Below are 24,725 nucleotides of genomic sequence, written 5' to 3'. Positions count from 1 at the left end.
TCCTTTGAGGGCTTTGAGGACTCAGGTCCATTTTTACATTTGGTTCATAAAACTTGCTTCTTAAATGTTTACCGATTGACCCATCAGAGAAAAACTCTCCGTAAGTGGAACCTAGCCCTTCATCACCCCCACTCCCACTTGTGTGTGTGAAGACTGGCTTTTCTGCAGACTTCAGCACAGAGGCAGGGGAACAGAAATATATAAAGACAGTGGCATGAGAGAAACAACTCCAGCTTGATAAAGGTTGAATGAAAAGAATCAGTGGGGGAAGGATGGACTATCCAATAAATGGTGTTAGAGAAACCAGCTTTCCATGAGGGCAACAAAGGGTGACAGCTCTATTCATACTATATACACAAGAAATACATTCCATGTGGATTATTCTTTATTTGTTCAACAAATATTTATTGAGCACCTGCTATATGCCCGTGACTATTCCAGGTGTTAGGGATATAGCCATGAACAAAACAGACAAAAGCCACTGCCCTCAGGGAGCTTACATTCTAGTGGAGGGAAACAGATAACACATAAATAAACAAAACAGATAAGTGTAGGATATATTACAAGATGATAAGTGCTATGGAGAAAAACAGAGTAAGGAAGAGAACGATGGGTAAGAATGTGGGGGAGGGGTGTAATTACAGACCTAAAGATGCAAAACAAAACTCTAAAGCTTATGACAGACAAACAAAACACACAACACAGCACAGAAAGATTGATAACTTTCTACCAAAATTTAAAATGTGTATATTATACAAAACACCATAAACAAACAAACGAAAATGACTGACAGGGAGAAGATAACCGCATTCAAATACTTTTTGACAAACGACTAATATTGGCAGTATACAGAGTTCCTAAAAATCAGCAGGGAAAAAAAGAAAAACAAACAGAAAAAACGAACAAAAGATATGACCAACCAGTTCATAAGAATGGGAGCCTGACTGGTGAGAAGTTTATGCTCAATGTCTACAGCTGTAATGAGCAGTCACCAGGCTGACGCAAGTTAAAACCAAGACAAAGAGATACTATTTCACAACTGGCTAAAATTATAGTCCAACAGCACCAAGAGGTGATGAGAATGTGGAGAAATCTGCCCTCATACATGACGGGTGGAAGTCTACGTACACTTTGGAGAGCAATAGGGAAATACCTAGCAGAGAAGAAACCGTGCCAACCCCAGGCCCTGGCGATTCCTCCTCTGAGTACATTCCCTAGATAAGCACAGACACATGTGTGGCATTGTTTGCAAAAGAATAAAAAATTGGAAGCAAGCTAAATGTCTGTCAGTAGGGTACATTACAATATATTCATCTAATGGAATATTAGACGGCCATCAAAATGCATAATTCTGATCTATATGTAACAACTCCAAAAACAAAACCGGGGAAAACAGTAGGTTGCAAAATAAATACAATAGTATTTATTTATATATTATAAATAAAATTTTACATACTTTTTTAAACACAGAAACCAAGCTATATGCCAACAATAAATACATGTATGTGTGGTAAAAGCATAGAAACATGGTCTGGATAGAGGCCAAATTGCCTCCGGAGGAGGTGTTAGGGCAGGATGGGGTGGAGGGTAAGAAGGGAAAAGATCCAAACTGGGAGGAGTAAAATGAGAACTTCTCATGTTTTATTTAGAAAAAAATATGAAATACGCCAAAATGCTAACATCTGTCAATTCCAGAAGAGAATACATGGGTTTGATTTCTTATCATTCTCTTTAAGTTTCTATATTTTAAATTTTTTTCCAATTATAAAAAAGTAAGAAGCAAAGAACAAGGCTGGCTTTGGAGTCAAAAATCTGGGTGTGGACCTAGCACCATCATCACTTGTGGAGAGACCACTCGCTACTTATTTTTTAAGACTCTCAAGTCTCAGTTTCCAGTAGTAAAAAATGGTGCTAATAATACCTCCCACAGAGGGTGAACGTGGGATGGGAGGTTAGATGCACACCTACAACACATGAGGCACACCTGGCAACATGAGAAACAGCCACTAGCTAGGAGTTGGATGAGGAGCACAGGCACACAGACTACTATGGGCAGAACGTGAGCACCCAGGTCTGAGAAACATTTCAGAGCCAAGTAGAAACAATTCCAACAGACAGAAAGTGGGTTCGATGACATTTGCAAAGAAAAGACCTTCTCCCTTGAAAGGACAATTTGAATCGTGAATACATTAATCAACACATGTCACACAATGAACCTGCAATACTTCTATAATGCATACGAAAAAGGTTTACACCATGTGAGCTTTCTGGTTACCTTCTAAAAACTTCATGCTTTAGATAAAGCAGCTGAGATCTTAAAATAAAAAAGTGGCTAATACAGTGTTAAACACCAGAATTGGAAACTGTAACATTTTCGATTACTGTAAATAAATTTGGCCTCAACTTTTGAGTAGCATCTCCTTTGGGTGGGGGTGTGAGTGGCCCTGAGACAGAATCACAGCCTTACTAAGAGCCCAAGGCTTAGGATCCAGCTAGGGGTCAGGGAATGGGGTGGTAGTGCAGGGTGAGTGTGGGGCAGGGTTTGAGCACCTAGCTCATGTTTGATGCAGGAAGTCAAGTTCATACCATATCACAGTCCTGGCAGGAAGGGGTGAATTTAGGGACACAGGCAAAGGCAGGGAGGAGCAGGTGGAGGGAGCTCCTCTCAGGCAGGGGACCCGGATCTAAGGAGATCCCCGATTAGCCCAGGACCCAGCATCAGGCCTAGGGGGAGGTGCAGGGGTCGTCTAGGGCACAGCATTTGGGGGGCGGGGGGGAGGCACTCTCACGGTCCTGCAGACAGCCTTGGCACCTCACTCACTCTGCCCCAGAACATAAGGTCTACCTAGCCTCAGGGTACTATCTGTGCCCCAAAAGAGAGAAGGAACTCCAAGGGCAGGGGGGAGAGCACACAATCCTGGGAGAGAGGCCCAAGTGGGTACCCCGCTTCCTCTAGAAGTCATTACATCCCCTTGTCTGATATTACTTCAATTTTTGAAGCTGGGCAGTGAGTCTACTCCACTAGAACAAATGCCAGTAACTTTTCCACCACAGACTGAAAAACACGAGGGCAGTAAAGGTATCCCTAGAAACAGTGTAGGTCCCTACACTAGAGTGACATCTAGATTAGCGATTCTCAGATCTGACTCAAAGCTCCCTAGGGGAAGTCTGGAAACCCAGCAAGAGTATCTGGGGATCTGCATTCAGACAGAACACAGTGGAGGTAAACTGCATCAACGGTTCATACGCATGTGGGAAGTTATTCATCTGCTTCCTTTCCCATCACTACCTACTTGCTTCAGCTGGGCAGAAGCATCTAAATTAAAGACCAAAGACAACTATTGACAAGAAAGCATTTACCTGCCCACTTTGCCACGGAAAAGAGGACGGAGCGGAAGACTACCCAACGTCTAAGTGACACCCCCCCCCTTAATGAACTCACTTCATTATTATTAGGCTAATACCACCCACTGACTATTACTACCACTGCTGCTACTACAATTCTCAGCAACACCGTTTAGTTTTGATGAGATACCAGGGCCTGTGGCTGTCTCACGAAGCCCTCTATGAAAATAAAGCATGCATAAAGTATATTTCACTTCAGTATATTTCAGCCAAGTACATTTTTTTAATTAATTAATTTATTTATTTTACTGCACGCAGGCTTTCTCTGGTTGCAGCAAGCAGGAGCTACTCTTCGTTGCAGTGCGTGGGCTTCTCATTGTGGTGGCTTCTTGTTGCGGAGCACGGGCTCTAGGCACGCGGGCTTCAGTAGTTGTGGCACACGGGCTCAGTAGTTGTGGTGCACGGGCTTAGTTGCTCCATGGCATGTGGGATCTTCCAAGATCAGGGATCAAACCCGTGTCCCCTGCATTGGCAGGCGAATTCTTAACCACTGCGCCACCAGGGAAGTCCCCATTTTTCTTTTCATCAGATATACTTCTCCTTTTCATGAAGTGAGTTGAACTGTCTATGCGTGATGACAGAAGCAAACCAAATGTTTCTTAAACAAGAAGAGTGCTAAGTTGATTAGTGCCGTTGATCTTCATTCAGAAAGGACGTCCTCAGGGCCACCTCCTACATACAAATATAATCAAACTACGGAGACACCTGGCTTATTCTGTCTTTTCTGGGGTGTGATCAGGTGGGGAGCACTTCCTCCTGGGGCGCTGGAGTCCTTCGAGCCCGCTTCCCACCTCCTTGGCATGTGTCCTTGGCACCTTTTCCATGAATAAGGCTGCATCCTCCAAGACCAGCCTCCACCTGGCACTTTCTAAATTATTTTTTAGTACTATTCTTCATCACAGTTCCCTCTTTGATGTCTAGGAGCCCACGTTTCTAGAAATACTCTGGATCTTTGAGTTCTCTTGACTCTGCAGTGTCAGGCTGTAGAAGCTGAAGTTACAGAATGTGGGTGTTTCCACAAATAACAGCCCTACGTGGCCACATTTCCTTTTCAATGTCATGTCCTTCGTGTCTTGTTCATCAGCTCATCACACACACACACGCCACCTCTTCCCAGCAGAGAGAGTAAAAGTGTTCTTCGAACCACGAACGATAAAAGGAACTGCTTCCGACCCAGAGCAAGCTACCATTGTGTCATCTTCCAAAGAGCCAGAGACTAAATCTGGAGAAGAGCTCGTGGGACATGATCTGGAAACAGTTCAATTGAGCAGGTTAGCGTGGTGGGCTCGGTGCCACAGCTCCTTTCCCCTTCCCCCATGTGGCTAATTATCAGTGATGGAGATCACTCTGAATCCTCTAAACACAGGGTATTGGGCAAACATGTGCTTTCGCATTGTACGTTTCAGCACACCACACGAGACTTTTAAAATAAATTGTGTGCTAACAAATGGCCGATCCATTTAAAAGGGAAGATTCTTGGGATGGAGAGAATTTAAATTTTTAAAATTGCTTTCCTCCAGATAATTTTCCCCTGGGCAGAAAGCTGCTTTGGTTGGCGGGGCACCGGGCCTTGAGGAGAGCAGGTAAAGAGGTGTCAATGTCCTGTTGACTGAAGATGTTTAAAGATGTGTCACGTGTTCACTACTCTGGCTGCAGGTTCCGCCCAGCCTTGTGCTCCTCCCTGATCTCCTGGTTCCTTTAACAGCAAGCTAAAGAACTCAGCGGGATTCCAGATGGCTTGTCAACAGAAGAATGAAGCCCAAGGGCAAGGACGACTGGAACTCAGCTAACACCAGATGATAAGATCCATGAGGGCAGGACCACATCTGCCCCGCTCCCCACTGGGTACCCAGCCCCACCACAGAGAAAATGCCGGTGGGTAACTGGTAAATGGATGGATGAGTGAGTTTCCTCATGAATGCTATTTTTTTCAGTCCCTCTGTATTTTCTGGCAAACCCTTGAAAGCCAAAAGGGGCATATTTGGGCTTGTGTGTGTGTGTGTGTTTTTCTTTCAGATCCAGAACCAGTCAGAAGAACTAGTGATGGGAGGGAGATGACCAATCCCTGTCTAACACCACAAAAGGAGACTTAATTTGGTACAAAGATCTAGCCAAGTGGGGGTATGTGCTCCCACACTTCACGCAGGACGCTTTGTATCTTTTCTCAATGAACTTGATCCCATAAGATACATAATCCTTCATTTCAAAAGGGCCCATCCTGCCCCCATCTTACATGCACAAATCCCTACTGAAATATACTGTCCCACACAATGAAAAGTCATTATTGAGCTAAGGACTGCAACACCTACGCTGGTTAATTTTTATTCAATATGTCATCATCATTATTATTATTATTAGAAATTACACTCCACTGAGGTGGAAGTAAATATGTTGCTTAACGTTTAAGGATTCCAAGAACCTCAGTAATCATACCTGGATGTTTTGAGCTAAAAAAAGAAGCCCATCATTTTAATAAACTAACTTCATTCACAGACACTGTGATTCAGATGACAGCAACAATGGATGGGAACTAGATTCCTACCCCTGGTGAGTGTGAAGCCATCACAGGGACAAGCTTTCAGACTTAATGTGAGGGAAGGAAAACTGTCCCTAACATTGGTGACACGTAAAGGTTGCCTTTATTTCCAGGTCAAATTTGACTCAATATCTGGGTGGCTGGAGTTCACAGACAGAAAGACACTTCTCAAGTCAGAGTTCAAGATGCCACACATGACTAATTCAGCTGTCTGGATTTTTCAAACTTTGGTCCAAATGACTTGAACCAATATAATATGTCTTTGCTGCTTTCACTCATTATGCAAAGCAATGAAAAGGCTGAGATCCTAACAACAGGCACAGCTTAGTAAACAATAGAGAATTCTTTATATAAGGAGCTTCTATCCCGATTTCTCTCCTTATAAAATGCACCCGTGATTAAAGGCTACATATACTTCCCAGGACAGCCAATGCTAGAAATGTTTCCTTTATGTTGAACAGAAAGCTGAAATTTGCCACCCAGTGGCTCCAGCCTGGCTTTGCACTGCAACACAAACAAAAATATATTCCATCTTCTCCATGACCGTTTTTTAAGATGTGAATTCACCTCTCACGTCTCCCCTTTTGCCCGTGTCTTGCCTGAGTGCTTCAACCACTCCCTGGATTACTGTAGTTTTCAACTCCTTTCCAGCCTGATCCTGAACATCTCAATGTGCTCATTTGTCCCTTTTCCATGGTTCTAACTTTTAAAAAAAGTATTCACATAAATGGCTACAGCAATTGAAATTTTAAACCATCCTTTTGTTGTATGAGTTAATACAGTGTACTAGACAAATACATTAATCCTTACCACCTGATTTAAGTAGTTGTTAGTTTAAATTTAGAATTAAAGCTCTCTTCCTCTGTCTCTATCTAACTGTTGAAACCCAGCTGGCCCCTAGGTGGTGCTCATTCTGACGGCGCCATCCTAAATTTCAGCCTGTCATTTCATTCCCATGGCTGGGTCTTTCAGACCACATCGTCAGCACTTAGAGAAGCTCTATTTAGGAGATATTAAATCACAGGTAGTAAAGCAAGGCATGGACAGTGATCTTTATATGCTTCCCTATTTTCATATATAAATATTCCCCTACTTTCAAATTGGTATGTCTGTTAGAGTCCAGAAGTCACTTAGAAAACAGAATTCTAAACTACTTGAAAATGTCTTTTAAAAAAGACCCATCATTAAACGCTTACAGATGATAACTCAATCAGAAGCCAAGGCATATGAGGTTTTGTTCACTGGTTCTCTAATATTCGACAGGGAAACAACGCAGACAGCACCCTGCAGTGAGGCAGGAGAAATGGAGTGCACCACAGCCAAGGAGCCCCACGGGGAAATGAGGGACGGCCTTGCCCCAGACTTCACGTGTGTGAAGTTCAGAAGCAGAAAAGCTATGATCTAACAGCCATGGTTCCAGAGATGCTAAATGTGACAAAGCAATGCTTTTCCTTGGGAAACACACTCCTGACAACTACCCAAAGCTGATATACGGCAAGACCTACCCATCCCTGTTGCTGGCACTGTTCCTGCCTGGCAGTGCCAAGGAACTGTGAAAGTGCATGCGGGGTTTCCTCATCTGAGCCTTTGTTCCCCATTGTCTTATTCTACTGAGCCCTGAGACTGACACACGGGCCAATCACACTGTGTGACTGGGTTTCTCATTTGGGAGCAGATTTTATCTAATGTGTACGTTTATCCTACACACAATTAAAAAAAAAGGTGTCCCTGCCCATCCTCACAATTGCCTGACCTTAACTCCACTCATAGTGCCAACATTATAAATTTTTTTTCCAGTTTTTCCACTGCCAACCAAATGTTTAATTAAATTGAAACCTTTTCTTTGCAAGTTAGAGAATTAGTCCCTAGGGAATACTTATCACCTTGTTAGTACTAACTGTTCTTATTTCCATCTGATTTTTTAATCGAGCAAGAAAAATACACTAATATGTGATGAGCTGTACACAGCATGGACTTTCTCCTATGCAGCATCACCATGAGAGAGACAGGTACAGTGACACAAGTTAAAAGAAACTCTTTTCCTCTTAGAGAAACATAAAAGTTCAACTTACCTGTTTTTTCATTTAGAAAAACAGGATAGTAAACTATGTCCAGCATACAGTAAGCCTAAAACTTGCTTTCATGTTACATAGACAGCTAAGGAGAAAAAGGATAGTAGAAAAGAGAAAAAATGAAGAAGAAGGGACAGACAGGGAAAGGGAATGACAGAGACACACCAGACGTGGAGAAAGGACAAGAGCAGAAGCAGGGGACAGGCAGGCAGGTCCCAGGGTGCAGAGGCCTGAGCTGAAGTGAACTGTTCTTGTCACACCCTTTGGTCCCTGAGCTGCAGGCACCCATAAAGGGTACTGCTGTCCTGTGTAGGTGAGTGAGCTTATGAACCGCACCTTCCAGCTTTCTTAACTGTAACCCTTTCCTCTGGGGACGGCCCTCTTTTAGAGGGATCATCACCAGTCCACAGGGGACATATGAGGACCTTCTCCTCTGGGCCAAGATGGCAGTGGCCTGAGCTAGTTCACTGTGAGCCACAGAGGATGGAGCTGAGAGTCGTATCTGGCTCTAGCGCTGAAGTGTTCCCACCACAGGAAGCAATCCCGGGCCCAAGCCCTTTCACAGGGGCTTACCTCCTCAACCATCTGCTTGACTTTCTTCTGCTGGCAATGCACCATGTCATCCAGGTGTCGGATCCGCTCCCGGAGGCTGGCCGATGCCTCCTCCAGCCGCTGATACCTAATACAAATAGAAGAAAGAGCAAGTGAATCCTCAAGCAAAGCAACAAGGGCAGCACCCAGAGTCACCGCTTGAAGGGAATATTGCCCAGAACAAGATGCACTCTTCCTACTTTGTGTGTATCCTAGCTTATTAACTACCAATCGACCACCCCACTGTAGAAGGAAGATAGGACCATTTTTCAAGTTCCCACTTGCAAGTTTTATCCTGTAGAAGGACAGTTACTATACTTTCCAGGGGCTGAGAGAGAATTTTTTTGCACCACTTACAGATATGAGAGGCTTTTTCTTTTTGGGTTAATACAGCATTGGAACATCCAGTAATTACCACGATTAGGAAAACAGAGAAGGAGAAGAATCTAGCAACACAACAAAATATCTGAAATCAAGTGGCAGAGTCCTGGAAAGTCAGGAATTACAATTGTTCCATACATCATTTATTTTGAGAAAGTGGGAAAGATGCTGCAAGACCCTCTCTCCATCAAAACAGAGCAGACCACCTCATAAAACATTTCATAGTTTAAAAAAAAAAAAAGCACAAATTATCCTCAGACTTTACTTGGTTCAAATAAACCAAAGGAACCAGCAGATGGACTCTACAGTCCTTTGGGGCCCCTGGACTGGAGCACGGACGAAGAGTCTGGTGGTCTGCTTACCACTTCCCATCTCTGCCAGGTCCCTCCTCAGCACTATGTTAAAGACTAGGGAAGATCCCTATAACTCTGCAAACTCTGAAGTTGCACAAGAGGAAGGAGGACAGGTATCTTTTCAGCACATACTATGTGGCAGGCAGTACACCCAGCAGTTCCCTCACAGTGACACCCCAATGAGACGGGCACTCTTCACATCATTACAACTCTCCCCACTTGAAAAAAGAATTCCCATTTTACAGAGAAGCAAAGAATCTCAGGGTTGTGAAGTAACTTGCTCAAAGCATCCCAACCTTGTTTTCCTTCACTAGAGGGCCGTGCGTGGCCTCGCTGCCTTCTGGTTTCCAGAAGAGGCCGTGGACTGCTCCTGCATTTCCCATGCAGGGCTTTATACACTCATAGCCAGAGGACAAGGCAAGTTTCACTGAGGAATGTTTGGAAACAAAGACATTGTAAAATTAAGTTTCCATGGCAATGGTATTAGTCACTCTTGAGTTTTCTCAACAACAAGGTGCATCCTGTGGAGCTCAAGGTTATGGAGAACATTTACAGACTGAACTCCGGTACTTGTGACAGGCTTTGACGTGTTCCACTGCACTAACAACCAGCCCTGGGTTGTAAGATGTGGCTGGAAGCTCCACGTTGGAAGCTCCCAGTCCAATGTTTTGCATGTATCAGTCTGCAATGGGTGATGACCAAACGAATGACAATGCAAGGACCAAGTGAGCCCACAAAAACACAGCATGTCCACCATCTAAATCCATTACAAGATAAAGGGCAGGGCTTCCCTGGTGGCGCAGTGGTTGGGGGTCCGCCTGCCGATGCGGGGGACGCGGGTTCGTGCCCTGGTCCGGGAGGATCCCGCGTGCCGCGGAGCGGCTGGGCCCGTGGGCCGTGGCCGCTGGGCCTGCGCGTCCGAAGCCTGTGCTCCGCAGCGGGAGGGGCCGCAGCAGTGAGAAGCCCGCATACCGCAAAAAATAAAAATTAAAAAAAATTAAAAAAATAAAAAGATAAAGGGCATTACATCTTACCTTTCTTTGTCAGAATTGGTAATTTCCGTTGACATTTCTGTTTCATGCTCCAGGAGCTGGAGTTGAAGTTGATGGCGTTCCTAAAACAGACAGACACTAATATTTAATCTACGGATCCCAAGTTGGCTGGAGAATGTACAGCAAGCAACTCCAGCACTAGTGAATTCAAGTCTATGTGACACCCATGGGTTTTATACACCCACTTGCCAGGGTCCAAACAAAGCTCAAAATGTCAAATTTACTGGTGTGTATTTACAGATGAATATCCTGGATAAAGCCATTCGAGATTTTTTTTTTTTTTTTTTTTTTGCGGTACGCGGGCCTCTCACTGTTGTGGCCTCTCCCGTTGCGGAGCACAGGCTCCGGACGCGCAGGCTCAGCGGCCATGGCTCACGGGCCCAGCCACTCCGCGGCATGTGGGATCTTCCTGGACCGGGGCACGAACCCGTGTCCCCTGCATCGGCAGGCGGACTCTCAACCACTGCGCCACCAGGGAAGCCCCAAGATTTATTTATTTATTTTTTAAAGCATTTCGTCAGCCCAGGCTCAGATGTCTTGTGAAAATTTATGGTTCTAAATAATGTTAATCAATACTCTAAATCAGTGGCCTGTGATACTACAAATTCCTTGGGATTATTTTCTGAATCATCAAGAGGGTCTGGAATCCTGTAACATCCTATAAGTTAACTGGGATGGTGTGTACACGGGTGTGTTCACTTGTAAAACTACATTGTGAAAATCAGAGTAACAGTCCCCCAACGGTGTCCACATCCTAATCTTTGAAATTTGTGAATATGTTGCCTTACATGGATAAAGGAACTTTGCAGCCGTGATTAAGTTAATGGTCTTGAAAATGGGGAGGTTATCCTGGATTATCTAGTTGGGCTCGTATTAGAAGGAAGAAGTAGGGTTAGAGTCAGAAACAGACAAAGACTAGGAGATGCTACAACGCTGGCTTTGAAGCTGGAGGATGGGGCCATGAGCCAAGGAATATAGTCAGTCTCTAGAAGGGAAAAAGGCTAGGAAATGGATTCTCCTCTAGAGCTCCCAAAAGGAAGCCAGCCCTGCCAACACCTTGATTTTAGGACTTCTGACCTCCAGAACTAAAAACGATAAATCCATGATGCTTTAGGCCTCTAACTGTGGTAAACTGTTACAGTTTCAATAGGAAACCCATTCATGTATCAAGCTGTGCACTTAAGATTTGTACATTTTGGGTGTGTGTGTGTGTGTGTGTGTGTGTGTGTGTGTGTAAATTTAGAAGTTTACCTAAAATAAGTAATATAAGGGACTTCCCTGGTGGTCCAGAGGTTAAGAATCCGCCTTCCAATGCATGGGATAGCAGGTTCGATCCCTGGTCGGAGAACTAAAATCCCACATGCTGCGGGGCAACTAAGCCCGCGTGCTCTACTGCCCATGTGCCACAACTAGAGAGAAGCTGGCGCCCCGCAACAAAAGATCCCACACGCTGCAATAAATATCCCGCGTGCCGCAACTAAGACCAATGCAGCCAAACAAACAAATATTTTTTTTAAAAAGTAATATAAAATCTGGACACATTTCAAAATGTGGAAAATATTAATAAAAAGTGGAAACTATTTGAACAAAGTGGAAAATATTAATAAAACAAAGTGGAACAAAGTGGAAAATATTAATAAAAATGTAGTGCCCACCACAACCAAAATTGCCCTAGAAATGTTACAGATGAGAGTATAATAAATTTCCTTACAATGAAGTTTATCAAATTCTGCTCATTAATTGGGAGGAGACTATTCTACTTTAGGTCCTTCTCTAAGTATGGCCGTGCCTCCTCTTTAACCTCAGACGTTCTCCCCAGCAAGCTCTGGCTACTTATACACATTCCAAACGTCTTTTCCACCAAATATTCAAAGCAGATCCTTGAAACTGTAGCCCCCTCAACTTCTGAAGCTGTAAGCAGTGGCAGACCAAGGGCAGACCAGAGCTGGGGAGCAGTACACCACGGGAGGAAGGGTGTGTTATCATCGATGTCCTTAGAATAATGAAGGAAGACCGACTTTTCAGTGGGGTGTTATTACTGCTTTTAAATCTCTACAGCGAATGCACATTCTTACTGTCCCCACGGGTTCTGCCACTGGCTGGAGTTTACATTAGCCCTGAAATAATGATGACTCTTTAACAGCGAGCTTTCCCTCAGACTCCCCAGAAAGCTGTCTTAAAGTAGGGCAAGGCCTAACTTACAGCATACTTTAAAATTCCATTTTTTTTCTAAATTGAGGTACAACAAATCTTGAGTATTGCACAATCAATACATTTGTATACACATTACCTGGTGAAACCACCACTGGGATCAAGGCATAGAATATTATCTATTCTGCAGAAGGGTCTCTGATAGAACACACTCCTTACAAGACTTCTACCAATCAGGAAAAAAAGGTGTTTGGGACGCAATGCTGAGAACGGTAAACTAAGGGATACAGCACAGAAGCCATTCAAAAGGACATGGTTTGTCCTCAAGAAAAATCCAAAAATAGGTGAGAACAGGAATACAAACTCTGTGGGCATGCTGTTCACATCCTGTGTGACAGAGATTTGGCACAGTTCCTGCTGTCCCAGATTTATCCCTGAAGGGGGAAAAACAGTAAATGGGTAATCTAATCTTAGCTAAATAAAGCAAGCATTTCGCTAGCTTAAATGGGAAAGATTAAGAGGAAGGACAATAGATTTTCAATCACTAAAGAAAAAGCCAAGAGGATGTGGGGAACATTTTGTGTCACACAAACGCTGGCAGGGACGGCCGGCCTTACCAACACCAGCCTGGCCCCCAGCCATATGGCCCTCACCCGGGCAGCACGTGCACATCAGTGGGAAAAAGCTAGGAACTTTCAGAATCGCAAGGGTATAAAGACACTCAGCTGTAGAACAGGTCCAGCTGAAAAAGAAGCTGACACCAGGGGCAGACCTTTATGCAAGTAACATAAAAATCAGGGCCACACATTGGTGAGCCCCGACTCTATACATGCCAGGCACCGCGCTGAGCACTTGGCACGGATTTTTCTCGTGTACTCCTCACAGAAGGCCTAAGAATAAGAATGACTATTGTCAGCATTTTCCAGAAGAGGAAACTGAATTTGGAAAAGTCAAGTAACTGCCCACAATGAGAAAGAGAGGCAAGACTCAAACCCTAGGTCTGTCTGATCCTAAAACCCATGTTCTTAACCAGCACACGGACAGTCTGTCTGTACATCTCCCCGTGCTGCCCGCTCACCTGGCTGCTGCTTGCTGCAGGACAATCTGTCACCCAGGGGGAGTGTGCGCTTTAACCAGCACCGCCTGCTGTGGTAGGAGAGTGGGGATGTGGGAGATAGCTCCCCCACGTTCTAGAAAATGCCCTCGTTGCCCAATCGTTATGACTGCCACCTCCAGCCAAGGCTGACGTTAGCCCTAACTATGCCACTTACCCGCTCTTCAATACCACATGGGATTCTGCTTTCCCAGAGGGTGGAGGCGAAATTGTAATTGACTCTCTATTTGCCCAAGTCCCTCCCCAAAAAAGGTGTTACCCAAAACAGGAGCCCCCCCACCAGCCCCGAAGCTCCACAGTATTGCATTTAAGGCTGTTCCCAAGCTGGTTATGCCTCCCTTAACAGGGGACGGTGGAGGGAATCGTGCCGCAGACACCACAGGTCGGCCCTCTTCTCAGAATCACCCGGGGGCCCAGCTGTTGACCCTGCTCACACTGTCACTCCCCCTCCCGCCATCGTCAGCCTGGGATTCTCAGCATCCAGCGTGAGTGAGTTACGGGATGCTGATGGGTGAGGTCTTGGCCGGTCAGGGCTGTTCTGCAAACCCATGCCACTAGAGAGCCACTTTCCAGGAAGCAGCCACAGCCCTAGCCTTCAACTACCCCCCTCCCCCAGCAGCTAGCCGTCACCTGCTAAAGGTCACCCGCCCTTTCTCTCTCTTTTTTCTCTTTCCTCTCTCCCACCCCTCCTTCCCGTTTCTCCACTTCCTGCCTAACTTCCAGGCTCCCTCTTCCCTTTCTCTAGACTGGCTCATTATCCGGGCAGAGCTCCTGCCTTCTGCAGGCCTCCCCCACAAACCCACAGAGAAAGGCAGTGTCCCCCGCTCCGACACAGAGTGTCAGAGAAAAGCCAACCCGTCAGACCCAGGCAGGGCTTGGGGTGTCGCTGTAACGTCGAAATAGGGCTTGCCTGCTCAACAAGTAATCTAAGTTCATGCTTGGGGCCCCAGCAAAGCAGGGCTGCTAAAATATTAGTTTCTGTAAATAATTTTGTACGTAATGTTTTTTGAAGCATCAAAATTTTCACCGTGGGAAAAATTAGAACTTTGTGGGACTTCCTTATACTTTCTTCTACAGTTTTCTCTTTGGTTTTTTCAACTCACAAATTGCAGGGACGAGAGGGATCAAGTGGTGAGGGCTTCTCATACTTTGGGGCAGGCCTGCAGGGGAACTGCTGCACCGCAAGGGAGGCTGGGTGAGGGGGCCCCAGGCCCCAAGCTGTGTTACCTTCTCCATGCGCTCAATCAGCCTGTCCAGCTCCCCGATCCTCTGGTCCTTCTCCTCTAGGCTGATCTCTGCCACTTGCATCTTTTTATTGGCTTCTTCAATGGCTTTCAGAAAACTATTGGTTTCTTCCTGCAAAAGAAACGCACTCTCCTCAGCAGAGCGTGGAGGAGCCTCCAATCAGGGTCCAAACAGCTCAGGCCTGGCTAAATCATCATGTCTCTTTAAAAGCATGACCTGGGGGCCTAGAAGTGTCTCACAGATCATGAACTCAAATCCCATGATTCTGGTTCTCACCCGTGAATAAAGACACATTGCATGGATTTTTAATGGGCCTACTTATTTTTTCTCCTTTTTTTCCCCTTGACTCTTTATGTCTAAAAAGAGCCTACAAATGTTATTTATCCCCTGACTAGGTGCTCAGAGTGTCACACAACCTAAACGGAATTAGGGCTGGATCTGGAATTGAATGCAGAATGCCCAGATCTTTCTCCCATATTGCAAACCACCAACTCAGTCAATCAGTCAGCACATGTATTAAGCCTGTGAGGACACAAGATAAGGCAGAATGGAGTCCCTGCCTTCAAGGAATTTATGCTCTTTTAGAGAAGCCAAGATGTGAGATATACAGCTCAGCTCCAATAACAGGGACAAGAGAATTCCATGGCAAAGAGCAGAGAAAGTGTGGGTTTCCCAAGGACAGAGGACACTTGCAGGTGTGTGACTGGGAACGACTTCATTCGTGGAGATGCTGGCATCTTCGGGGCTTTCAGGGAGCGTAGGTAGGATCGAGGACGGGCAAGGAAGAGCAAATGGAGTGAGAAAGGGCGTGGCTGCAGGTAAGCCCAGCATCTGCTCGGATGCTGGCAAACGGTCAGACCAGCTAGAGAAAGTGGTGACTGAGGACTATTCCAAGCAGGGAAGGTGGTGAGTAAAGGAAGGGAGGGAGAAGGGAGAGCAGTGAATCGGCAAATAATAAATTCCTTGACCCGTCACCCACGTTAGAGTCCACTAACTCACCTCTAAGCACAAACCCTACCATGTAAAGCTCACCAACAATAATGCACCCCAAACTCTCTGCTATCCCATCAGCAGGTAGCACATAACACACCAGGAGCGCCTCTCTCTCAGCACTGTGCCTCTGCTGCTCTTCGTGCAGCCTTTCTTCGTACTGGCTGTACAGCTTCCTGGTCATCTCTCTCATCACCTCTGCGTTGGCTTCTTGGGAGGATTCCACCTGCAGAGAGACTCAGTTCAGAGCTACAACTCTGGTGGGCTCAGGGGGAATCCACACCTTTCACTCTGTAGGTATCAAGTGTGGACTCACAGGGGAGTGGACCCATGCCCCAGGGCTCTGCAGGAGACAGAGGCAGCAGGAACTAACGGGGAAAGAGGTAGAAGGAAGAAGGAAAAGGGGTGAGCAGGTGCAGAGAAAATTAAAGTGGCCCCTTACACTAATTTACTTGATATTATCTGGAAGAGGTGCTCCACAGGAGTGAATTTTTCAAAGGGCAGAAACGTACCTCTCTAAGTGTCAACCTTGCCCCCCAAATTTAGCCATTTTTAAACTGAATTCTCTAAAATGTATCATGCTCCACTGTCTTATTTACCTCTTTCTTCAATGACTCTTCCTATCTAATGTTCTTTTGCTCCCGAAATTTTATCTTTTTTTTTTTTTTTTTTTTTGCGGTACGCGGGCCTCTCACTGTTGTGGCCTCTCCCGTTGTGGAGCACAGGCTCCGGACGTGCAGGCTCAGCGGCCATGGCTCACGGGTCCAGCCGCTCCGCGGCACGTGGGATCTTCCCGGACCGGGGCACGAACCCGTGTCCCCTGCATCGGCAGGCGGAATCTCAACCACTGCGCCACCAGGGAAGCCCTATCATCTTTTTTCTATCAGTTTTAACAAACCTTTTTCTCTAGTTAATACATCCACACTCTGATTGGCCTCAGAAAGATATGCTTTTTAAATTCTTCAGTATTCTACTGTAGGCTGAAAATAAGACCACTACATTATTAGAGTTGGGTCAGAGCCCTACAAAATTAAAAAGTAAAAAGGTTTGCTATAGGAGGAAGGAGGGAGTTAAAGAGAAAAGAGGAGATTACAGATATTGATGTTCTATTTCTTTGTTTTGTAGATTTAACTTTGAAACCAAGTAAATAATTTATCTGTTATAAATATTAAAATTTAAACAATTATCTACCAAGATCATTCACTAGGACAAGAACAGACCTTTCAACAAATGGTGCTGGGATGATCGGATTTTGTCACATACAAAAAAATGAAGTTGGATCCCTAATACACCATATACAAAAATTAACTCCAAATGGATTAAAGGCTTAAATGTGAAAGCCAAAACTATAAAACTCTTAGAAGAAAACCATAAGGCAAATCTTTGTGACCTTTGATTAAAATTAGATATGACACCAAAAGCATAACTGATGAAAAAGATAAATAAGACTTCATCAATATTCAATATTAAAAACTCCTGTGCTTCAAAAGATAGCATCAAGAAATTGAAAAGATAACACCCAGAGTGGGGGGAAATATCTGTAAATTATTGATCTAATAACTTGTATCTGGAATATATGAAGAATTTTTACAACTCAATAATAAAATATAAATAACCCAATTTTAAAATGGGCAAAGGATCTGATAGACACTCCAGAGAAGATAACCAAATGACCAATAAGCACAAGAAATGATGCTTAACATCATTAGTTATCAGGGAAATGCAAAACTACAATGAGCTTCACACCTACGAGAATGACAATAAAAGAGAGTAACCAGTGTTGGCAAGGATGGGGAGAAACTGGAATCCTCTTACATGGCTGGTACGAATGTAAAATGGTGCAGGCCACGCACTCTATGTTACCTTTCATATTGGTTGACTTTTCTCCCCAGGTGCATACATTACTTTAAGACATTTTTTAAGTCAGAAAAGCAGGAAGGCCTTTGAAGAGAAGCTGCCCGCATGGAGTTGAAGCCGTCCCATTAGCTGCACTGGCCCATCAGGCTCTAGGAAACACTTAAGCTCATATAAGAAATCTGGACTCATCCTTTCCATACCTTTGTGCTTTTCCAAATGTTGTGTTTGGAAACATTCCCATCTGGTTTGGGGGACCTTAGCTGGGGGTTCCTGGGGGCTTGCACAGGAGATGAGAAAAAGTAGAGGCGTGGGCAAGCAGGCTTATGTTGGGAGTGGCTGGTGTTTCCTTTCTTCCCTGGCCCTGCCCCGCCCTGTGAACTTCAGGCCACTGATTCTATGCCTCTGAAGGTTTGTTTGCGTCCCTTCCTTCCAGCTTACTGCTTGTTTAAGACAGCTGAGTTAGCTGGGCAAGTGACCTCTGGATAAGTAAGGTGTACTACAACCCGGCTAGGCTACATGACGTTTACTCCAAAGACTGGACAAAAGTCTCTCTCGATGCCCTCTCAATCTCCCCTCTCATCTCTAGGCAAGTTTTGGTACCAAGAAACCACAAAACGGGAAATCCCGAAGAGAGGTTATCATTAGCTGAAAGAGACCCAGCGTGTCCTGCACCCTATCTCCACTTCTAGAATGGGCTCTGTCCCTCACGTCCTGTTTACGCTGCATCCAGGTCACATGAAATACTCTGAGTCCTGTCACTTTTGTAATTTGGGGGGTGTGGGGTTGGGTAAAGCAAAGCATTAGTCTCTACAACAGGCAATTGCGGACTGGATTTAGAGGTTTGGTCTCCCTGACACCACAGCACCTCTGGAACAGACATGGATGAAGAGCACAGGTGCAGAGAGTAGATACTCAGTACGTATTTGTGGAATGAATGACTGCATAGAGATCCTACATTGAGGAAAAGACTCCAGCCATTTCAGAATTTTTCAGCAACAAACGCCTTTTTTTCCCAAGTACCTCTTACGCAGAAATACAATATATGAAAAAGTAGAAGAGCCTCCCTGTTTGAAGTGAAAGCAAAGAGGAGCTGATCGACTGGGTAGCTCTCTGGTCCCTCCCCCTTCCCAGGTGGTGGTGTTTGGCCAAGTGGGTGGTGACAGCACAGCCTGTGGGGCGGCCATCACAGAGGCTACACAGTGTGGTGGCCTGTACTCCCCATCAGCTGTCCCTGAGGCAGTCCATAGGTGGGGGACCACGTGGCCCAGTTTGTTCCCCTAACTAAATTCTTAATAGCACCTCCTCTCACTCCTGAACATACTCTGGTTTGAGCAATAAATCACATGGGACACTACCCATAACACGCTCTCCCCTAGAATAGACTAAGGCTGTGTTGAACACAATCTGAAAAGCACAGGCTTAAATAAAAACAAATTCATTCGGGAAATAATTTGTTGCGTGACTTCTGTGGGCCATTCGTGGGTCGGTTCCTGGAAGTTTCAAAGCTGGAAGGAGCACTAACATCTCCAGGGCCTTAGAAGCTGAGCTGAGGAATAAGAACGACCTGGGGTGCAGGAGGGACACTGCCCAGAGTCCTTGGTCACCCACCCATTTTCTTCCTAGCGGACCTTCAGCTCTTCATTGTCAAACCAGACAATGAGGCCTTAGAACCTCAGAGGGAATCTAAACAGTGAAGCTTCTGAAGTCCCGGACCTGTGGGCAGCCCAAGTGTCCTCTCAGTACATAAGAGCAGTGCCACGATGAGGTCTCAGTAGCCCTTGAGGCCACTGGGACCAAGGCAGGAGAGCCCAATAGGGGTATATACAGGGTACCCCCAATCTGCACTGGCAGCTGTGAACACAGAAACCCCCTCAGTCCCTTCAAGTCAAATCCTGTGGGGTTGGCCACAAAAAGGGTGGGGAAGCCCAACAGAGAAGAGAAGAGAGAAAGGGAAATGGGAGAGTTGGCGATGGGAGAAGAGAGAAAAGAAGAAGAGAGAAAGGTTAGCAGGAAATCTACATTCCTGTACTTTACCTTCATTTTCAGCAGCTGGTTTTCAACCTGTGCTACCTCTAACTGCCTCTGCTTTTCCCGCAGCTTGTCCATGGAGGCTTCATACGTCTGCTGCAGATTTCTGATTTGAGCCTTAATGTTGCTATTCTCCAAGGTAACATCCACAAGGGTTTTCTGTCAGGATGAAAATAAAAACCAGATCTAGCGGTGTGAGGAAACATGGCCAGAGTCATACACCGGGACATCCCTTTGTCATTAACGGCTGAGGGAGACATCGGCCCACAGGAGCTGCAAGCCTGGGACCCTGGTGTTAGAGCGCCCTGGTGGTCAGGAGGGCTGCCGCCCTGTACCTGGGTGGGCCAGCCAGCTTTCCCCCGTAACATGCCATGGCTGCTGCTAACACCGCTTGCCACTGCTTAGGATGGATGGAAATGGATTAAAACACTTTTCCAAGGAAAAATGTTCGTAATACGTCATTTCACGTGGAAAAAAATTGGGTTTGAAAACAGTAGGTACAGAAGAATCCCATTCTGAAAAAAATAATGCATGAGCATCTGTCCAAATGTATTCAAGCCTAGAAAAAAAAAAAAAAACTAGAAGGAGTCACCAAAATCCAAACAATGATTTTCACTATGGGATAGGATTATAGATGGTATTAATTTTCTTCTTCGTATCTTCTATATTTTCCATATTCCCAAACTGAAATCAGAAAACAAAATACGTGTTTTATAAAATGGAGATATTCCCCTTTTTTCTTAAACAGGTTGTTTACTTCTGTACTTCTAGACGAGCTGCCAGGACAGTGACAACAGGGCTGAGGATCCTGTAATGCCTGCAAATGCTTCACCTCCCTCGCTCAGGCAGAGAAGGGTGGTGATGAAGGGAGGGGCGGGCAGGGAGCCGAGTCTGTGACTCCCACAAGTGCCTGCCAAGTGTCAGAAGCCTGTTGCTTATTGCTCCAGGCTGCCCACTGGAGCAGGAATGCTTAAATTAATATCGTTGCTGTTTCATGCTTCAGGTCACTTGCTTAACTCTCCTGACAGAGAAATGGCTTCCACAACCCCAGAATTTCTACCAACGGACACAGGTTTATGGGCACCTTCTACCACCTCCTGAAGTCACCTACAACTTTATATTAGAAGATCTGGAAACTCTGGTGTTGAACACACATCCTAATACCTGTGTCCTCTTTGTAGATGACCAGGCTCTGAAGCTCCTCCACCCCTTAGCCTCCACTTTGGAGAATAAGCCTCATGCCTAAACCTATTCAAATCAGTAGAAAGGATTGTCAATGGTGGTAAATAGATATTAAAGAAAATACAGAAGCCTCTTGAAAGTTGGAATCACAGAGCATTGGAGACGCAAGGAGCCTTAGAAACCATCTGGCCAACAACCCTCTCTCCAAGTCCCACTGGCTTTACAGAGACCGGTCTTGTGCTCAGAACCTATATCTGGACCAAGAGACCAGGGCTGTAGCCCTGGACTAGCTACACACTTTGTTCAAGTCATTTCTGTTGGCCTCCGTTTGTTTATCCATAAAACGAGGGGGTTGGAGATCATCTCAATAGTGCCTTCCAGCTTTGACATTCTATAAAATCAAACCAAGGATCTGGTCTCGTCAGTAATAATGAAAATGGGGTAGACTAGACAATGGAAGAAATAAGAAGGCAACTGTTTTCAGACTCAGCTGAGTTTCCTGGCCATGAGATGATGTGTTTCTTTCCTCTGCTCCTCCCTCTTCCCCAGCCTCCACCCCCCTCTTCTTTTGTTTTTTTTAAACAACAGTTTTTAATCTTTTCATTATAAGGCTCCTCTGTCTACCCTGAAATAAGAGACTAGACTGTAACTAGAAATTAGTCAGGGTCCCTGGGTTAGGGGGGACCCTGTTCTAACAGTTGACCTCTGAAGTAAATGCCTGGCGTGTCAGTGGTGTGGACAAAAATGGTGCCTGCCATTCCAGTCAACAATGACTGTTGCCCACCATCAAGTCATCAGCCACCGCAGCCCCCACGACAGTGTGCCCTGAGGGGGATTCAAGATGGAAAAAAGCAGGATACTAGCCCTAGATAGTCCAGATGCAAACCAAAGAAATAACTTCAATGAGCCCAGACTCTTACATCTTCTTATACATAGAAAAGCACTAAAAGCATTAACTGAAGATGTCTGGTTTTTTTGTGATTAACAGTCATCTTCTGATGTTTGGCTACATTTCTTTTAAGCGAAACTCCTATCTATCCTGGTTCCTCCCTCACCCCTTTGGAGCAGTTCATCAGAGCTGTCCGAGAGGCTGATTCCCAGGCTATAGAACTCAGTAAGGTCCCCGAATAAAACAGAACTCTGAACTTTTGGGTTGTATGGGTTTTTTTTTTTAATCAACAGTGGGGAGGCAAATCAGAAGTATGATGGGGAAGAAAACCCAGATACCAACCAGATCTGAACTCAGGTGAGATACAGCATTTCCTGGTTGGACGGTAGTGAGATGTCTGAGAGGGAAGGAAAGGGAGCCTGGGTGAGCCCCCTTGATAGCAGGAGGAAGGGAAAATAAAGGCTCCTGAATAAACCAGACCCAAAGTAGGGCTTGGCCTGAGGCCAGGGGAAAGCTGCCAGATACTATGGGAGAGCCAGGAAAAGGGTGGGACTCAGAGGCCCCACCAGAAATGGGCCTCCCAGACAAATCCAAACACGGGGCCCACCCAGGCCCACTGCGTGACCGTGGCCTAGCTTTGCTGTTGGCACTACTGCCCGAACAGCTGTTAGTAGAGAATACTAGATCCTAAGGGAAGTGGATAATCCCAACATGAAAATTTGTTTGCTTATCTAGCGAATTATTTATAGAGAACCAGAAAGGATGTGAAATAGCTTGTGTGAACTTTCAAGAGGAAGGTAAAGAGATAAGAGTCAAATAAAGTTGGAAGGGGACAGACATTATTATTTGCACGTTTGGAAACTAAAGCTAAGGGAAGCTGCTTCTGGTGAATATAATGCTTTACTCTGAACATTTTCAAGTTAATTTCCATGTTACGCGATAGGGGGCGGGGGTCAGTCGGAAGATTAAAAATGGGCAGCATATGAGGGGTTAACTCCTAGCAAATGAAACTAATCAAGAGAAAAACCCCCTTGACGTGTGGTGACCACACACATTTGCACAAATGTGGGATCCTGACTCTTTTGGCTTCCCTGCCTGGTACTACAAGATATTCTTTGGAAGGCACATGATTTCTTTCAAAGCAAAATAATTTCTAGGGACTTCCCTGGCGGTCCAGTGGTTAAGACTCCGTGCTTCCAACGCAGGGGGTGCAGGTTCGATCCCTGACTGGGGAACTAAGATCCCACATGCCTCGCGGCCAAACAATAGTAACAGTAATAATTTCTAAATTAGGAAAAAGTACCTAACAGCCTCTGGGAGTTACTTGTCATGAATGAACACAGATTTCCTTTGCTCAAGTCTGAATTTCCTGTGGTTGGTGGAACTTCTCGTAACACTGGGGCTTAAGGGAGTGGGCTGATGTGCTGTTTTAGGCACTGACACTTAGAACCACTTGGGTGTCTAGTGGAACAAGTGACATCTCTAGCACTGAACTCAGTATCTAACCCCCCGTTTTAATAAGCGCAAAAACAACTGCAACTCCAAGGTTGAGAGTCTCAGCTTGGAAGCATTTCCATCGGCTTCCTTCCTTCACCATCTCCCTGGCCTGGCCTCTACTGTGGCTGTGTGTAGAGGATTGCAAATAATGAGCTGAAGACATTCTGTGACTTACTTTTCTACAAAGACACAGGGCCCACCCTTGGCTAAGCTCTCCTGCACTGGAACAGGGGAGACCCAGGCGAATCGGGAGCGGATGAATACCTGCAGGCCAATGGAGTCCGACACCAAAGCCGAGTTCATCGTATTAAAACTGTCCAGGGCTGACGACTGGGTTTGGATGTAATTCTGCTGATAATCCTGCTGAGCCTGTGAAACCTGGACAGATTGAGGAGACAGTTATACACAACCAGTGCACACACACTCATGACAACCTTCAGCTACACACAGCCCATGCACACACACTCATGACAACCTTCAGCTACACACAACCAATGCACACACACTCATGACAACCTTCAGTTACGCACAACCAATGCACACACACTCATGACAACCTTCAGCTACACACAGCCCATGCACACACACTCAAGACAACCTTCAGCTACACACAGCCCATGCACACACACTCATGACAACCTTCAGTTACACACAACCCATGCACACACACTCATGACAACCTTCAGCTACACACAACCCATGCACACACTCATGACAACCTTCAGCTACACACAACCAGTACACACACACTCATGACACCTTCAGCTACACACAGCCCATGCACACACACTCATGACAACCTTCAGCTACACACAACCCATGCACACACTCACGACAACCTTCAGCTACACACAACCCATGCACACACACTCATGACAACCTTCAGCTACACACAACCAATGCACACACACCCATGACAACCTTCAGTTACGCACAACCCATGCACACACACTCAAGACAACCTTCAGTTACACACAACCAATGCACACACACTCAAGACAACCTTCAGTTACGCACAACCCATGCACACACACTCAAGACAACCTTCAGTTACACACAACCCATGCACACACACTCATGACAACCTTCAGTTAGGCTGGAACATTCCCCTGATGGTAGCCACATATGGGTCAGTGATATTTCAAGTACAGCTTTAAATTAAAAAGTCATCAGCTGCATGACCCAGAGAGTAGAAAGACAAGACTGCTTTTCCTTCGGATACTAGTCACACATTCCCCCACAGGGCTTCACTTAGTCCTCACAACACTTTGCGGCAGCCAGAACATTCTCTTTCATAGGGAGGAAACAGGATCAGAGAAGTTAAGGGATTTGTATGCAAATAGCTAGGAAGTGTAACAGCTACTTTTAGAACCTAGAATGCA

The 24,725-nt window shown here is 45.4% G+C and overlaps 1 protein-coding gene and 1 long non-coding RNA gene across 23 annotated transcripts in view; one reads left to right on the top strand and one right to left on the bottom strand.

Moving 5' to 3' along the window:
* Positions 1-23,614, top strand: part of LOC109552065 (uncharacterized) — a 90,822-nt gene extending 67,208 nt beyond the window's left edge. For 5 of the 17 annotated variants that reach the window (XR_012330136.1, XR_012330144.1, XR_012330147.1 and 2 more), the window contains 6 exons: positions 4,490-4,676; positions 5,062-5,526; positions 5,899-5,952; positions 7,205-7,950; positions 19,845-19,914; positions 20,779-23,614. This is a non-coding gene — a long non-coding RNA (uncharacterized lncRNA). Of the gene's footprint in view, positions 1-3,663; positions 4,677-5,061; positions 5,527-5,898; positions 5,953-7,204; positions 7,951-19,844; positions 19,915-20,523; positions 20,662-20,778 lie in introns of those variants that run through there. The other 12 variants (XR_012330145.1, XR_012330139.1, XR_012330150.1 and 9 more) reach the window with 12 other exon arrangements.
* Positions 1-24,725, bottom strand: part of MYZAP (myocardial zonula adherens protein) — a 116,960-nt gene that overhangs the window by 43,920 nt on the left and 48,315 nt on the right. For 3 of the 6 annotated variants that reach the window (XM_073801063.1, XM_073801062.1, XM_004323762.4), the window contains 6 exons: positions 23,608-23,721; positions 19,782-19,934; positions 15,991-16,116; positions 14,883-15,011; positions 10,373-10,452; positions 8,587-8,692 (listed from right to left, as the gene is read on the bottom strand). In XM_073801063.1, coding sequence (XP_073657164.1) covers positions 8,587-8,692; positions 10,373-10,452; positions 14,883-15,011; positions 15,991-16,116; positions 19,782-19,934; positions 23,608-23,721 — 708 coding nt within the window. Of the gene's footprint in view, positions 1-3,689; positions 4,078-4,516; positions 4,654-8,586; positions 8,693-10,372; positions 10,453-14,882; positions 15,012-15,990; positions 16,117-19,781; positions 19,935-23,607; positions 23,722-24,725 lie in introns of those variants that run through there. The other 3 variants (XM_019947054.3, XM_019947063.3, XM_019947047.3) reach the window with 3 other exon arrangements.

This window comes from Tursiops truncatus, chromosome 2, assembly GCF_011762595.2.
Source record: "Tursiops truncatus isolate mTurTru1 chromosome 2, mTurTru1.mat.Y, whole genome shotgun sequence".
Taxonomy (NCBI): domain Eukaryota; kingdom Metazoa; phylum Chordata; class Mammalia; order Artiodactyla; family Delphinidae; genus Tursiops; species Tursiops truncatus.
Note: the sequence above shows the minus strand (reverse complement) of the source record. Positions and strands in the feature narration are given on the sequence as shown.